Here is an 18011-nt window from a genome sequence, read left to right on the forward strand (position 1 = left end):
AAGATCCCACATGCCGCGGAGCAGCTGGGCCCGTGAGCCATGGCCGCTGAGCCTGTGGGTCCGGAGCCTGTGCTCCGCAACGGGAGAGGCCACAACAGTGAGAGGCCTGCGTACAGCAAAAAAAAAAAAAAAAAAAAAAAAAAATGGTAGAGCAGGAGTTTTAACTCAAGACAGTGTGTCAGATTCCCAAGCCTGCTAACAATAACATTGAAGAGGTGAGTTCTGCTGACTCATTTCCAAAAGAAATAAAATCTTATTTTAATGGTTACCTTTATAATGTCTAATTTTGAAATACAAGCTATTGCCAAGTTCCAAACATAGTTCTATTAACAAACCTCTACTGGTGTGAATTTATTAATAAACTCTTCATGAGTGAAAACTCTATAAAGCAGATAGCAGTAAAATTTCTATCAGTCAATATATTACTCATGATATCATTCTTATGGTATTTACCATAAGTATATGGACGATAAAATTGACAGTTTCCAAGTTGGTACCTAAAGCAAGCAGGTCTTATTGTATGTTTCAGAAACTGAAGGGTGTTGGCTGAAACACAGCCCTATTATCAGACTGTTCCAGTCTCCTGCATTGTCTTAGTAACAGAGGTTAAGAGACGGGGTGGGATATTTCAGTGTTAATCAGCGGTTCTCCACCTGCCCGTCCCTCCCCTGGGAACATTTGGCAACATAAATTGGCCTGGAGACATGTGTATTGTCACTACTGTGTGTGCATGTGGGGACTACAAGTAGAAGCTGCTAGGTAGCACCAGGGATGGTGCTAAACATCCTATAGTGCACAGGGCAGCCCTGCCCACTCCCAACAAGGAATTATTCAGTCTAAAATGTCAGTAGTGTCGAGGCTGAGAAACTCTAGTGTGAGATTAAATGTCTGAGGCACTTAGCAGAGAGGGTGGCGTGAGTGTTTAGAGACTGTAACTATAAACACTAAATCAGAGTCCAGTAATACTCAGGAAAGATTAGATATAGCACTCAAGCCGTGATGAGAGCGCTGGCAAGAGGGCAGCCTCCTGCTTTGTTAGGTTTGAGGTGGGTAGTGTAAAGAAAGTGATTGCAACTTCTAGTAGTACTCCAACATTTCACAGTTGTGATTTTTTTTTCTGATAAAAGAACAGGAAATTGAAAAAGTATAAGTAAAAAGAAAAGTAGTTTGCTGGAGAAAAAAGAAACTTCATTTGTTAAACTGTACACAGTTCCACTACCAGCTTACTGAGTGTTTCTATGACTTACAGCAGGGCCCTAGAGGGTTACAATCTAAAACAAAAATAATGGATGTTTTGGACACAATATAAGAGAAAATCAGAACAAATAAATATACATGTGCTTCATTCTGGACATCAGTATTCTAAAGACCAAACATGATCTCAAAAAGCCTGGCTTTTAGCTCCCAAATGTGTAAATGCTCTGATGGTATACTACTGTTCCTTCTTGGGCCTTCCTTTCTCTGAATTTGGGGACCCTCAGTCAAAAGAGAAAAAGTAAAAACTGGACACGTAGCAACCTCTGAGACAGTGCTGACATAAAACAAAAACCAAACACCAACAAGCAAAATTGCTTGAAGTTGAAAGAGTAGGACTTCAGAGGTTATCTAGTAGCAAACCCCACAGTGCCAGCCTCTCTTCACATACCAACACTCCTAACAAGTGGTTAGCCAACTCCACTTAAACACTAAACTAAGGTCTATCACTTCTACTAGCTTTCAGAAACCACGAATCACTTCTCACGTAATGGGTATTGAAAGACTGCTCCTGAGCTCTAAAGAGAGCAATGTAATTGATCTAAGTTGCTCCTGCTTCACAGATACCAACTGTTTCTCCTTATCAACATTTCCTTAAGCAGAAAAAAAAGCTCACCATCCAAAGACGATTCTAAACTACAATTGGCCAAATCTGCGGGCGTATTTGCCCTTTGACAATTATCTTCTGATAGACTGAAACATTTAAGTAAATGCAGACACATGATTCATCTAAAAAGCCTTGTTTGACATTCTGTCAGTATAAGGAATGACTCATTACATCCTGAAAATGGCACGCTAGGTATGTTTTACCCTCCTACATCGCTCAGCAGGATTTATTCTCCCCTTAACTACATAACCAATGAAAGATACTGATGGAATTCGAAGACTCCGGATCATATTGGGTAAATACGGTACTGTACTTTATACAGTTACAGTAAAGCCTCGTGGAGCCTTGGCAGATGCACGAGAGCAAAACTAAAGTGATTTATTATTGTGCCGTAAAAGAAGTAAATCCTAATTTGTTCTGTGCTGGCTTACCCCAAAAGGGTAGCGGGGGGCAAGTCCCATAAACCCAGCTTTGCTGTCGGGTTTAATTTAGTTTAAATTAACGTCACCGGCGTTGCACCAAAGTTTGAATGGTTACAGGAGGTAAGCCTCTGGCTGTTGCTTCCCCAAAACAGCCCCCTTTCAACTCGCCCCGGGCGCAGGGCGCGCAGCCTCCCAACCGGGCAGGTGGGCCCCGCGCGGCGTCTCCGCAGTGCCCACCCCGCAGCCGCTCCCTTACCTTGGTGAGCTGGGCGATTTTCTTGCTCATTTTCAGGTGCAAGTCCTGGCTGTAGTCCATGCAGTGCCCCGCCTGCTGCGCGGCGGCCGGCGAGGGCGCGAATTTGGCCGCCCCAGCCGCCGAGCCGCCGTAATAGTGCTGCTGCCAGCTCATGCCCGGGGTCGCCATCTTCCCGGCAGACCCCGGCCGGGGCACCGGTGCCCGCGCTCGGGGTGCGGCCCGCCGAGCAACGGCGACGGGGGCGCAGGAGCCGGGGCGGCCGCTTCCGGACCCGACACCCGGTGCCCGCCAGCCGCGGCCGCCCGCGCCACCCCGCCCGCGAACCCCGAGTCACCGCCGTCCAGGGACGGGGCTGCCCCGCCGGCCCGAAGCTGCGGGTGACACCGGCGCGGGGCAGATGCCCAGGGTGCGGCGGCGGCCCCTGGCCCTATCCGCTCTCACCCTCTCTTCAGCTCGCGCCTGGCGAGGGGAGACGTGGGCAGCGTGGCCCCGCAGGTCCCGCTCCCACCCGACACCCAGAGGGACAGCCGCCTAGGGAGGTGCGGAGGGAGGAGGAGACTGGGCGGGCTGCTGCGGGGGGAGGCGGGGACCTGGAGGAGGACGCGGGAGCCGCGGAGCCGCCGTTACCAGGGCTCGCGGAGCGCGCGGGGTGGCGACGTCATTTCCCCGCAGCCAAGCTCCGCCCCGCGCCGCCGCCTGCCCCGCAGCCCGGCTACCGGCGTGGGTTCCTCTTGCGGGGCTCGCAGACAGTGTCTACCACTGCGGCGGGGAGCCCCGAGCTCCGGCCGGCTCGTGGTAAGCCCCGTGTGCCGCGCCTGCCAGAAAAAACTGGGCCGTGGTCACCTTCGGTGTGTAGAGCGCGTGCCGATTTACCGAGCCTTTCCACGTGCATCATCGCGTGCGCGGGGCCCAAGTGGCTCTTCCCCAAGAAAAGCGGCAAACTCACATCCCGCTCCCTCCCAACAATGGCCTCAGCACCGGAGAGGTGCGTAATGAAGTCGCGGGGAATCCGATACCCCCTACCCAGACCCTTCCTTTCAAACTCACACAAACATGATTGTTAAGAGTGTCTTAGGCTGACCGACTACGTGCCAGGCACTGGTCCCTCATTCAACACCAAGTGTCTATGTGGAGAGAACACATTTCATCAGTCAATTGGTATAGCATTGCACCACTACTTCTTCCCAGTCTAATGGAGCCCCAGACAATTATATATGAAATCTACTTGGCTGCAAGTAAAGGGGAAAACAGAAGCTGAACAAGATGTCCTTAAGGATTTGGAGCTGGGCTAAAATGTGTCATTACTTGTGCATTTTCACCTTACTAAATGTGTTATTTCCTACTAATTTTCTCCTAACATCTCTACTTCTGCAGGTCAAATAATTTTTTTTAACGTACTGTCCTCTGTTGAAGTAAATCAGTCATTTTAGAGCATTGTCTGAATCCTCTCCTGTTATAATATGTAATTTCTCTTTAGCATGCAACTAACCACCATATAAATCTGATATTATTAACAAATCCGATTGGGGGCCATATTAAAGTATTTGTGACAAAATCTAAACCTACAAGATGAAGGTCAAATAGGATCTTGAAATACTTCTGGAACTGTTGGAATTCCAGAAAGGAATTTTGAAATTGGCTACCTCTTTTCCCAGATGCTAAGTACTCAGGCTTCCCTCTAACAGAACTTTCAGAAAATAAGTTGTCTAGTTCCAAGGTCCTGAATGGAGCAGATGGCCAGAAACAAATACCATGCAAATTTTGCTCCCTTCTTAAACTCTAATGATTAAATGAAATTAAAGAGAATTAGAAGGTGAGTTATTTCATCAAATTCTCGGCATGGAATATTCACAATCATTTTAGAACCCTCGTGTCCTTTATATTCTGTGCAGAAGTGTGTGTGCTCCAAATGCTCCTAAGTTTCCCTAAATTTTTATAGCTAACTTTTGCTAGGGCAAAGAAGGTGTTTTTTGTTTTTGTCTCTATGATATAGTGGAAAGAATATAGGACTGGAAATAAGACCAACATGTAGCCTCAACTGAGTCACCAATCTTGTTCATCCCTCAAGTGCATCCTCTGCAGAGTGTTATCAGCCCCTTCCCGGTCTAACTTGGGAGTTAAAGGTTGCAACTCTGGTCCACTAGTAGTTCACTCTGAACCCCATCACAAGAGTTCCTGCCATTGCTATACAGCATAGCCCAGGAGGAGCCTTTTCCTAAATACTCTGCTCAATAGACACCCAGTGTCATTCCATGAATCAGATAGTTCTACCTGACCACAGTGGGCTAAAACAGGTCATCTGATACAGAATTCTATTTAATTATGAATGATACATAGAAATATAAAGTCTAATATAATACACTCATAATCCCATCACTCAGAATCACACTTTTTAAAAATTCAGTAAAGAAGTTGTGCAATAAGAGAGAAAAGAGGAAAAGCTAGTTAGGCAAGAAATCTTTGTTTAGCACCTGTATCTCCCGTGAGATGGTTTATGCAGAAATATTTCTCAAAAGCCTATTGTGTGCCAGGTGCTGAGGCTGCAGTGATGACTAAGAATCAGTCTCTGTTAGCAGTCTAGTGGGAAAGACAGACAAGTAATAAGGTGCAATACAGTGTGGTAAGTGTTAATTAAAGGAACTCACAAGAGGGGCCCTTAACCCAGCCTTGGAGTGTTGAGAAGGCTTCACACATGTGAAAAGGTCCTGTCTGAATGGACTCCTGAAGGATGAGTTCTTCGGATTACGAGAGATAGTAGATGTGGACTGCTGGCTCTGAGGACAGCAAGGGCAAAGCCCTGGGGATGAGGGAGAGCATAACCCATTTAGGGAACAGCAAGTGGTATGATATGGCTGAAGCAAAGGGTTTGATGGGATGTCGAAATATGAGGCAGAGTATGTAGCAAGATTATTCGGGAAGAAGAACTTATTTGCCTTGATAAAGAGGTTGGGACTTTATTCTAAAGGCAATAAAGACCCACTGAAGGGCTTTAAGTAGGTGACTGAAATAATCACATTCACAGTTTAGTAACGTTAACTCTTGTGACTGTGGAAAATGGGTTACATGGGCAACTTTGTAGACATGGAGACTAGTTAGCTGGGAGGCTATTGCACTTACTCAGGTAAGAGAGGATGGACTAGTGCCCTAAAATATGGCAGTGAGAATAAAAGAAATGGATGGATCTGAAACAACCATAAGTTAAAATAGAAAGGACACTGGGGCTGAGGAGGAGAGAGTAGTCAGGGGCTCCCCCTGAGACAGGGACTGGAGAAGGAGGAAGAGGTGGGGGAAGGTGATAAATTCAAGGTAGAACGTGTTATCTTTGAGATGCCTGTGGAACGCCTAAGTGGAGATTTCAGTTGCAATTGAATATAGAATAGGAGAGGTAATAAGAGTAATCACATTTAACACAGGGAGATCAGCTCGGTGCTCTGTGACCACCTAGAGGGGTGGGATAGGGAGGGTGGGAGGGAGACGCAAGAGGGAGGAGATATGGGGATATATATATATGTATAGCTGATTCACTTTGTTATAAAGCAGAAACTAACACACCATTGTAAAACAATTATACTCCAATAAAGATGTTAAAAAAAAAGACAAAAAAGAGTAATCAAATTTGAATACAACAAGAGAAGGTAAGTATTGCTTACGTGAGAAGACCAGAAGCCATCGGTATGTGAAAAGAAGCATCTGTCTAGGTGGGTTGTCATCTATGACATGATAGAACTTATCCTTGAGAAGCAGTTGTAATCCATAGATGGAAGCATCAGGCCCAAGGGAATGATACCTGAGAAGTGGGCTTTTAATGCAGAATTTGGGCACAGCAGGAGCAGAGGCTGATGCAGGGGAACGGTCACTGAAAGCAAGTAGAGGAATGAGCTGGAAGTAAAAATAATTGTGAGGATTAGAGCTGGACCAGAACTTCAAGTCTCTTATTTTACACATATTAAAGATTAGAAAGGTTGAGTTGCACAGATTTTAAAAACCAGTTAGAGGTAGAATTATGACCTAGATATTTTAAACCCCAGTTCTCTCTGGTTTACCAAACAATAGTTTAAAGCTGTTTGTCAGAGAATCTCTGTTCTGGTATTCTTTAACTAGACATTTCTTATGCTAATATTTCCATACACTGATCTTTCAACTATGATTTATATTTGCAATGATGTCGCACAGGCTTGCAAATCCCCTACACACTTTCTGAATTGTTAGAAATGGTGGGAGGAGGGAAGAAGAAAGTGGTAGTGGTCACTGTAAAGACCAATTAATGATGAAGCTAATGAGGCTCACGTGATTCCTTCCAGGATGTGTCCTCACGAGTGGTACCATGATTATAAAATTTAGTAAAAATTTATAAAGATAACATTTTTTTGTATTTTTCCATTAAACTTCCCAAATTGTGTATACTTCAGGCTCCAGGAAACCTAGATTAACCCCAGGCAGCAGTACCTAAAGTTAAGAAGTAAAATGAGGACTGGAATGGAATATTTCATACAATGGACTATTACTCAACCATAAAAAGAATGAAATAATGCCATTTGCAGCAACATGGATGGACCTAGAAATTATCATATTATGTGAAGTAAGACAGAGAAAGACAAATATCATATGATATCACTTGTATATGGAATCTAAAATAATGATACAAATGAACTTATTTACGAAACAGAAACAGACTCACAGACATAGAAGACAAATTTATGGTTCCCAAAGGGGATAGTGGGGGGAAGGGGATAAATTAGGAGTTTTGGATTAACATATGCACACTACTATATGTAAAATAGGTAAACAACAAGGACCTACTGTATAGTGCAAGGAACTATCTTCGATATTTTGTAATAACCTATAATGGAAAAGAATCTAAAAATATATATATATATTATTTTTCAGAAGAATTTCATATGTATTTTATATATATGTATAACTGAATCACTTTGCTGTATACCTGAAACTAACACAACATTGTAAATTAGCTATACTTCAAATTTTTTAAATGGTAAAATTTTTTTTAAAACGAGGATCAAGATGCATACTCAAAACTTAATGGACCAAAACCCCAGGCAACAAAAGAAAGAACAGGTAAATTGGACTTCATCAAAATTTAAAACTTTTGTGCATGAAAGGACTTCACCAACAGGGTCAAAAGGCAACCCATAGAGAAAATATTTGCAAATTATATATCTGGTAAGGGATTAATATCCAGAACTTATGAAGAACTATAACTCAACAATAACAAAACAACACAACTGCAAAATAGGCAGAGGACTTGAATAGACATTTCTCCAAAGAATATATACAAATGGTCACTAAGCACATGAAAAGATGCTCAAGGGCTTCCCTGGTGGCGCAGTGGTTGAGAGTCCGCAGTGGTTGAGAGTCCGCCTGCCAATGCAGGGGACATGGGTTCGTGCCCCGGTCTGGGAGGATCCCACATGCCGCAGAGCGGCTGGGCCCGTGAGCCATGGCCGCTGAGCCTGCGCGTCCGGAGCCTGTGCTCCGCGACGGGAGAGGCCACAACAGTGAGAGGCCCGCGTACCACAAAAAAAAAAAAAAAAAAAGATGCTCAAGACTACTTACCATTAGGGAAATGCAAATCAAAACCACAATGAGAAACTGCTTTACACTCATTAGAATGGTTATTATAAAAACAAACAAAGTAACAAGTGTTATATGAAGAAATTTGGGACCCTTGTGCATCACTGGTAAGAATGTAAAATGGTGCAGCTACTGTGGAAAACAATATAGCAGTTCCTCAAGAAGTTAAATTTAGAATTAATATATGATCCAGCAATTCCACTTCTGAGTATGTATCAAAAATAATTGTAAGCAAAGACTCAGAGACATATTTGTAAATATTTGTACACCAATATTCACAGGAGCATTATTAACAGTAGCCAAAACGTGGAAGCCACCCAAGTGTCCATCAACAGATGAATGAATAAATAAAATGTGGTATATATATATACAAAGGCATATTATTCAGCCTTAAAAAGGAAGAAAATTCTACATGCTACAATATGGATGAACCTTGAAAACATTATACTAAGCAAAATAAACCAGTCACAAAAGGACAAATACTGTATGATTCCATTTATATGAGGTACCTAGAGTAGTCAAATTCATAGATACAGGAAGTAGGATATCTCCTACTTTTTTATATTCCTATAAAAAAGTTATATATCAATTATATCTCAATTTTAAAAAAAGAAAGTAGGATGGTGGTTGCCAGGACTGTAAGGAGGTGAGAATGAGGAGTTTCAGGTTGGGAAGTTGAAGAAGTTCCAGAGGTGGATGGTGGTGATGACTGCACAGCAATGTAAATAACTTCATGCACTGAATTGTACTCTTAAGAATGATTAAAATGGTAAATTTTATGTTATGCATGTTTTAGCACAATAGAAAAAAAAGTGGACACTGATTTCTTCAGTGAAAGACATCCTTGCTACTTATGGGAAATCCATTTTAGAGAACAATGAGAGAATGCTGCTCCATCAACCAACAAGCATTTTTTGAATGCTTCCTTTGCAGAGGTGAAACAGTCATTTTCTACCCCAGGTCATCGTTAACTATAGAGAACATCTGGATTTGAGGTTTGAAAGAAGGAAGAAGTGAGGAAATGTTCTTTTTTCTTTTCTCCTCCACCCCACTTGTGCCAGAAGAGTCATAGAGATCAAATCAGCCAGTCAATTAAGAATGGTATTAGGGCTTCCCTGGTGGCGCAGTTGTTGAGAGTCCGCCTGCCGATGCAGAGGACACGGGTTTGTGCCCCGGTCCGGGAAGATCCCACATGCTGTGGAGCGGCTGGGCCCATGAGCCATGGCCGCTGAGCCTGCGCGTCCGGAGCCTGTGCTCCACAACGGGAGAGGCCACAACAGTGAGAGGCCCGCGTACCACAAAGAAAAAAAAAAAGGTATTAAATATCTACAAAAATGCATGACAAGTGGGGTTGGCCAGGTGATCTCCAAGGAACCTTTTGTTCTCATCTGCATCACATTGTTAAGCCTCTTGGGAACATTCAGTACTTGAATGCTTAATCTAAGGTCATGCAACAAGGCTTAGTTGCATAAGGAACTCAGAATCAATAGAGACTGTCTACCAGCAACTGAACTCCAGCGGAATCAATAAACACAGTAGATCTGTGTAAGACGTCACACAAATACAGAAAATATTTTGCGTTAAACATTTTTCAGATGACCACCCTTCTCTTAATGCAAGGCTCCAAGTATAATTGGAAAGAGTATCAGAATCCTGATAGTCCAGCCCTGATTGTGCCACTAAGCTACCTCTTTTTTTTTCATCTTTAAAGCAAAGACATTGCCCAAATGATCTTGAGGGTTTCTTATATTTCTCACATATTACATGGTGAATTATCTTGTATTTTTAGAACATAATTTTGTTACATTTATTTGGATATACCACAAATCAATCATTTCCCAACCTTCACTTTCACCTTTTAACACACCCAAAGCATGGTACATAGTATACTCCTAAGTCAGGTTTCGAATCTGTCCAGATAAATCCAGATGGCTACAAGCTGGTAGACATCACCATAAATGAGTTTGATTGTCATTCATTGATGTCTTGCTGTGTGCTTCCTTCTCTTTTTAACCTCTTTGTTATTTTCTTTCCTTCCCCTTGAGCTCAGAAAACTAATCTCTGTCATATCGATCAACTGAAAATAGTATTGAATACCTTCTAAAGTGCACAATCCATAACAAATGTTGAATAACTGTTTGTTTCTGAATTTTAGTTGACTTCATCCACCAAAAATATTATTAGTTTTTCCTTTATTAACAAAGCCAACTTTTTCTATAAACATCATGATCAACCAGCAGCTAACTGGTTTATCAACCTGCTTTGTGTGAGTTTCTCTGAAAGCAGAGACTGAATCAGGTAATTTCCCCGGTAGGTGATTGTGGGAGCCAGACAAATTGACAAAGATAAGAAGGAAAAGCCATTAGAAGATACATTATTGATCTGACTACCACTTTGATCAATTGGGACTCAATCTCACTAAGGACTCTCTGAGGAACCATGTAGAATGCATATCAAAATTTTCCCTGCTGGGACAGAAGGCTGACATATTTATCCACTATATCGCTTCACTCTTTGGTTGAGGGTGGCTCTCAGAGGAATTAACTTCCCTGTGTGTCTGGTCATTCAGTATGGGTTTAGCTCCTGGGGCTTTGGAGAGAGCTGTGAGTTAGCAGCAGGCACTTGGGTACCGTGGCCTGTGTAGGAACTGTCCAGCACCTCTGCAGCTGAAATCAAAGGAAGTGGCACAGTACGCCAAAACTATCTGCTGTAGTCTATGACTTGCACCTTTCAGATACATTTTTTGCCGTGTGTGAAGTCCATTCTACCACCAGTTCTTTAAGGTCACGGCCAGCTGCTAATTTTCAAAAGGAGTTAAGGCAAGAGAGTTAGTGTAGCAAGCAGATGTCCCTTGCTGCAACTGGTCCAAAGGCCATAACACATTCATCAGGTTCCTTCTCCACCACCCATTTTACATTCCTTATTACCCTTAGCAAACACTTCTGCTGATATAAGTTATTTGCTTGGTGGGGAGACCCAGGCCTTCAACCTTGAGGAGTTTAAGCTTTGCCCATGTCAGGCTGAGGTTGCTACAATTTTTCATGCGGTGCTATCACCAAGCATGGAAGGATAAGGTGAATCCCAGTGAATGTGTTGCGATCTAGAAAGACTCCTCCTTTTCTCCATTATTTACCAAAAATCCTAGGTGCTCATGATAATTGGATCAATTACCCTACCAGTATAAAAAGTGGCCTTTCTTTAAGTGCTGATCTTCTGGAATAAAGAGCCAAAGTGAACCGGTGGTAGTCACAGCTATAGGTTTTGTGAGACTCTTACTGTGTCCCCTACTAGAAGTGATTTTCTTTCTCCCACCTTTAGCAGTAACCAAGACCTAAAAATGTCATAAAGCCTAGGGACATGGGAATAGGAAGCACAAATTCTGCAAGTATTTCTGTTACTGGGTATGATGGTGAGAGGAGCCATTCCTACTTCCCCTCCTTGGTTTCCAGACTCATGTGTTTTAGCTGTTGGTACCCAGCACCCTATATCGGTCATTGGCTAAATGCATATACCACATCCTGTAGGACAACTCTCAACCATGCAGGATGTTGTCCCAAACTAATCTTAGCTCTCAGATAATAATCCTGAAAGATATACTATAAGCAAGGAAGCCAAGCACATATCCAGAATAGGAGATGCTTCCTGTAGGGATGAACTGCTTCCTCCTCTGTGGGGCGGGGGTGGGGAGATCTGATGTAATAAACTCGCCACTAAGTGCTTGGCTGTGTCCTTGAGGATTGATACCCTTCCCAATGCTTAGTACTGGTCTTTGTCGCTGACAAGTCAGAACTCCTGCAGAAGCAGTAGCTATGTCAGTTTGGTGAGAAGCAGCCAATACTATTAGGGCCATGTATAGTCTCTATACCTGCCAACAAGGCTACTATATTCATGGGTTCATTGCACTAGCACTGAGATGTCAAGAAAAGAAGCTGGCTTAACCTAAATGGGAGGAAAGTCCAAAAGGGAGGGGATATCTGTATGTGCATGGCTGATTCATTTTGTTGTGCAGTGGAGGCTAACACAACATTGTAAAGCAAACATACTCCAATAAAAATTAATTTTAAAAAAAAGAATAGAGGCTGGCTGACATTTACCTGAAGAGAATCCTGTCTGTGTGGTTTTTAAGAGCCTACTCAGTGATAGATGCTTTATGATAGACGTTAGTGTGAGACATACAGCTGTGCATATTTGTTTCTATTCCTTTAGGTACTTACATATGCCTTTTCCTCAAATCTCTTTATACTAAATATTATAATCTTGCTCATTCTAGGCCTCTGACAAATCAGCCTAATAATTCACAACTGCACAAGAGAGCATATATAACCTTATGTTAGGCTAGTTCTTCCTCCATACACCAAGTGCCTATTCCATGCTCTGAGAACTGTGAGAGTTTCTCTTCATCACTGTCTTTTAGGGCTACCTGTGAATGGGGTATAGTGCGATAGCAGACCATTTGCACCTGTACCAACATATTGAGCCAAGCCATCTTTAAAATAGGCTCTGATTTTTTTCTTCCTCTATCACTGGGTCACAGGGAACATCCCACGAAGCCATGGATGTGGACTGATAGAGACTCACTGATGCAACAGAGGATAGTGACATGAGACTCTGACTACCTGTTTATAAAATTTACTTGTGCCTCCTGGACTTTCTCAGGCCCCATCCTGTATGTACCATTTCTATCATATGATGAATTGCTGCTGTGCAAGCTCACCTTGTAACTTAGATGTTTTGACATTTCCAGTTGCAGTCACTTGATGTCACATGGTCATGTTTTCAGTCTGTACTAGGACCCTGGAATATAACAGAAACTGTTTTTCAAACACTGGGTGGTTCCCTGTAGCAGAAGTCATGCCTTGACTCAGAATCTCAGATCTCTGAGTTGCCACTCTTTTGTTAAATATCTCTAGCACCACTGAATATGTAGGGTCACGTAGTCCTAGATACAAGGAAGCTTGTACCACTGCCTGAAGCTGCCGTAGAGTCTTCTCTTGCTTTGGACCCTACTTGTAATTGGAAAATTTCTGAGTCACTCAATAAATGGTTTGGAACAGTATACCCCATGTGGTATCTGCTGCCTCCAAAATCAAGGACCAAATTTGTGCTGTACCTCTTTCTAAATGTTAGGAATACAAAGTTCAATAACTAAGTATATCCATCCTAGTTATACACTCGGATATTGGGAGAGTAACCATAAGATGGCCTGCAAGCCTACTGGAGATGCCTTGTACCAGGACTCCATTTATCCCCTGACCTCCTTAAGCTCCCACTTTACTGACGGGGCCATGTTGGCATTTAGGTTCCCTGTTATCAGTGTCACCTTAAATTCTGTATCTAACAGCCCTTGAAAGGTTTGGGTAAAAGGTCATAGGCTTTTTTAGGGGAAGAACTGAAGAGTTAATGTATATATTTATAATGGAGTTTCAGGGTCTTTCCTCAAGAGGGATCAGGCTTCCCCCTCAGGCAGTGGGTCTGGGTCTGAGAACTATCTCAGATATGGAAACTCAACAAAGGATTATGATTTTCTATTATGGTTGCTGATCTTCACCTGCTACTCACCTGCTTTTAATTTTTTCTGAATATGAAAGTCAAGTAATACTTTTGCAGGCTGACTATCTATCTTATCCCTAGGAACATAAAGGTCTATTAGCAATTACTCCAAATCCCTGGGTCCAGGCACCCTGGTTACCCTTCTAATCTTATTGCCTATTATAGTAATTATGCCTTTGATGTTTAAGTACAGCTACTTGGCCTTTAATATCATGGAATTTTTTCAATCCCATTGACTCTAGGGAACCCAATTCTGTGGCAGCCTTTTATTCCATGAACCCTGGTTCATAGACAACAATGACACTGAGATTTTAAAAAATGCTAGTGCATTTCTTATTGCCCTAGTGAAGGGAGTATTCTGGGAAACATAGTCAAAGAGTGGGTCTCACATAAAAAGCTCATTCTAATATGCTACCTCCTTGAGCCTTCTGACCTGTTCCTCTATACTCTTGATGGCAGTTCTGGCATCTCTAAGTCATTGTCTTGTCCAAGCTTCCAAGCACCATCTTAGCAGTGTGTTGGGACAAGCTCCAGGGACAATTGAAAGGATGTTAAATCCTGTGTCATGTTATATTTTCCAATAAACTCTTCCCTATTGACCCTTATATCCCACTCTGTATTCAATTTAACACTTTTTAATCTATTCCCATAGATCTTTCCCTCATTCCTGTCAGTACATACTAACCAGATACTGTAATTCTTTCATGGTTATTTCTTCCCATAGCAGAGACTGTACCTCCCCCTTACCATATTCTAGGTCCTGACTCACATTATCAATCTGAAAGCAAGTGGAGGAGTCAGTGGAGGGGATCCCAAGGAGGACGGCATCATCTTGTACGTCCTTCCTCTCAGGGAGATGTTTATCCTCTTGAGGCAAGGGGAGACTGCTGTCCTCTAGCCATTGGGAGGAGACTGGCTTCTACAGCCTCCATGACTCAAGAGCATCCAGGGTTTAAGGTCCTCACTGATGCCTACATTCCAGGTGTTGGGGTCCCGGTCTTTCTCTCTCAAAGCTGTCACTTGAGCAGGGAGACCCTCATGTTCATTCTCCTTTGCCATTGTGTCACTTTTAATATTAAATTCGGAACCTGGCTTTCAGCACAGCCTGCCCTTTTGCCACAGGATCTCCTTACTGTCTGTCACGGAGGACTCTGATTTTCACAGAATGCCATGAGTTGATAGTTGGCTGGACTGAACTTGTCTCTCTTTTCCTTTAAATCATTCTTCAAGGCTTCTAAGGCAGTTTACAAGAGCCATCCAATTTCACTCCATGTGTAAATACCATTGCCCCTTTTCATGCCAGTATTAGAGATACTGGATAAGCAAATCTCCCTCTTCTTCTACATCCTATCCCCCACAGTTGAGAGTTTGGTATTTATGCCAGAGGTATGGACATTACAAATACCACCAGCAATGGAGTTTTTGTTTCCATCTAACTGGTGAATAAACCATTTTCAGAATACTATCCTGAGGTCTGCTTTCTAGGGTTATATCTGGTATTACTGTCTTAGTTTGGGGGTCCCTCAAAAGCGAGCCTGAAGTAAGGACTTGAGTTTAGGTAATTAATTTTCTGGATGACTCCAGAAAATAGGAGGGAAGTGAGTAAGCTTATTGAGAGAAGGAAGATGAAAAAGTCAGTGAATGGGAGAAAATATTTACTAATCATATATCTGATAAGGGGTTAATATCCAAAATATATTTTTTAAAAAAGCTCATACAACTCAAAAGTTAAAAAAAAAAGCAAAAACAAACCAATTCAATTTAAAAAGTGGGCAGAGGATCTGAATAGATGTTTTTACAAATAAGACATGCAGGTGGCAAACAGCAACATGAAAAGTTGCTCAACATCACTAATCATCAGGGAAATGCAAATCAAAACCACAGTGAGATATCACCTTACACCTCTTAGGATGGCTATTTTCAGAAAAACAAGAGATAACAAATGTTGTCCAGGATGTGGAGAAAAGGGAACTCTTGTGCATTGTTAGTGGGAATGTAAACTGGTGTAGTCACTGTGGAAAACAGTATGGCATTTCCTCAAAAATTTAAAAATAGAACTACCATATGATCCAGCAATTCCACTTCTGGGTATTTATCCAAAGAAAACAAAAATACTAACTCGAAAAGATATATGCACCCTATGTTCACTGCAGCGTTATTTACGCTAGCCAAGACATGGAAACAACCTAAGTGTCCATCAAATGATGACCAGATAAAGAAAATGTGACATAATACTATTCAGCCACAAAAAAAGAATGAAATCTTGCTATTTGTAACAACATGGATGGATCTCGAGGGCATTATGCTAAGTAAAATAAGTCAGACATAGGAAGACAAATACCATATGATCTCATTTAGATTCTAAAAAAATAAAATAAAATAACCAAGCCAATAGATACAAAGAACAGATTGGTGATTGCCAGAGGGGAGGGGTAGGGGTGGGCAAAATGGGTGAAGGTGGTGAAAAGGTACAAACTTCCAGTTATAGAATAAATAAGTCATGGAGATGTAATATACAGCTTGGCGACTACATTTAATAATACTATTTGCATTACACGTTTTAAAGTTGCCGAGAGAAATAAAATAGAAGAAACTATTGATCCATGATACAACATGAATGCATCACAAAATAATTATGCTGAGTGAAAGAAGCCAAAAAGAGTGTGTACTACATGACTCCATTCACATAAAGTTCTAGGAAATGCAAAGTAATATGTAGGGACAGAAGATAGATCAGTGGTAGCCTGGGGAGGAGATGGGGTTGTGAAGGGGAGAAGCAGGAGGAGGGAGGGGATTATAAATGAGCAAGACATAGCTTTTAGGAATGACAGATATGTTCATTATCTTGACTGAGGTGATGGTTTCATAGGTACATAACTATAGCAAAACATCAGATTCTATACTTTAAATGTGTGCAATATATTTTTGGTCAATTATAACCCAAAGAAGTTAAAAAAAGAAAAAGAGCAGTACTTCTTTTTAATCATATACAATTCTCAATTAATTTTGTTTATTACTTCCAACCAGTGCGCCTGGTCAATCTAACCATCAGCTTGCATGCCCCTTCTGAGCTAGACTGAGTGTTTTTAACAAATGAAATCGGCTTCTCAAGTCCATGTTTCTCCAAGATCTCTGACACACAATAAGTGAAAGAAGAATTTTTGTCTTGCTACCAAACCAAAAACCTCTAAGAATCTTAAACATACAAGTAGCACTTAGGTGTTAAGTATTTTTTTAAAAAGGCACATAGAATGACCCAATTTTACATATTATATTAATTCTCAGTAGAAAAATCTAATAATTATATATCAAATCTTATTTCCCCTACTGACTTCTATTATAATATACTTGGAATAAGTTAACATATTTTTTAAAAAGCATAGCATATTCTTTATCTCAAAGTCTTTTTTACAGTTTTCCTGTACTCATCAAGTCAGTAAAATAAGCCAAATCTATCATTTCATACCCAGCTTTAACTCTTAACAACCTTAGTGAGTATTTTGTTATAGGTAAGGGTGTTAGAAAAGCAATAAGAAAAGAATTTGAGTTGGAGAACTATAGAAACCTCATAAAGGTCAATCTCCCTGAAGAATCCATTCTATAAACATATATGTCCCAAGTTTTCTTGGCCTCATATGAATCTTCTTGAGCTATCCCATTCCATAATCATCAGTATTGTATATATACCTGGTATATCTCACCAAATCTCACATTTATGAATTAACTGCTACTGGGCTTAAAGAAAGCCTGGATAGATTTCAATAACTCTTCATAAGGATAAGTTTCGCGAGTCATGTCACCTGACTTTATGTACACTTAAACATTCATCAACTATTAATTGCTATGAGGTGGAACAGGAGTAAAAAGTTATTATTTTAAAAGGTCAGTAAATTAAACTGAAAAGTGAAAGACCTGGGTATCATCCAGAAACCTACAGGGTGTTACTGTTTCCTTGAGGTATGAAGAGCCAAATGCAACTATCAGGACAACCCATGGTATACCCGAGAACATATGGTGAAATAAATGATGTTTACTATGATACAGTAATTTTTGATGAAATAAATTATGTTTATTACACTGTAAAAAAAAGAACTTTTCTAAGAGAGTAATTCTCAACAGTTCTCATCACAAGAAAAATATTTGTAACTATGCATGGTGACAGACATTAACTAGGCTTATTGTGGTGATCATGTTGCAATATATACAAATAGTGTACCATGTTGCACACCTGAAAGTAATATGATGTTGTATGTCAATTATACCTCAGTAAAAAGAAAGAAAGAAAGGGAGGAAGGTAGGGAGGGAGGGAGGAAGTAAGGGAAAGGGAAAG

General features: G+C 41.4%; 1 protein-coding gene across 6 annotated transcripts in view; it reads right to left on the reverse strand.

Moving 5' to 3' along the window:
- The window catches only part of FAM184A (family with sequence similarity 184 member A), a 124504-nt gene extending 118245 nt beyond the window's left edge, over window positions 1-6259 (reverse strand). For 5 of the 6 annotated variants that reach the window (XM_030853591.2, XM_030853588.2, XM_060283741.1 and 2 more), the window contains exon 1: window positions 2540-2746. In XM_030853591.2, the coding sequence (XP_030709451.1) occupies window positions 2540-2707 (168 nt within the window). In that variant the 5' untranslated portion in view covers window positions 2708-2746. Of the gene's footprint in view, window positions 1-2539; window positions 2747-6189 lie in introns of those variants that run through there. The other variant, XM_060283740.1, reaches the window with a different exon arrangement.
- Between the last annotated feature and the right edge of the window lie 11752 nt (window positions 6260-18011).

This window comes from Globicephala melas, chromosome 14 (assembly GCF_963455315.2).
Source record: "Globicephala melas chromosome 14, mGloMel1.2, whole genome shotgun sequence".
In the NCBI taxonomy this organism is placed as follows: domain Eukaryota; kingdom Metazoa; phylum Chordata; class Mammalia; order Artiodactyla; family Delphinidae; genus Globicephala; species Globicephala melas.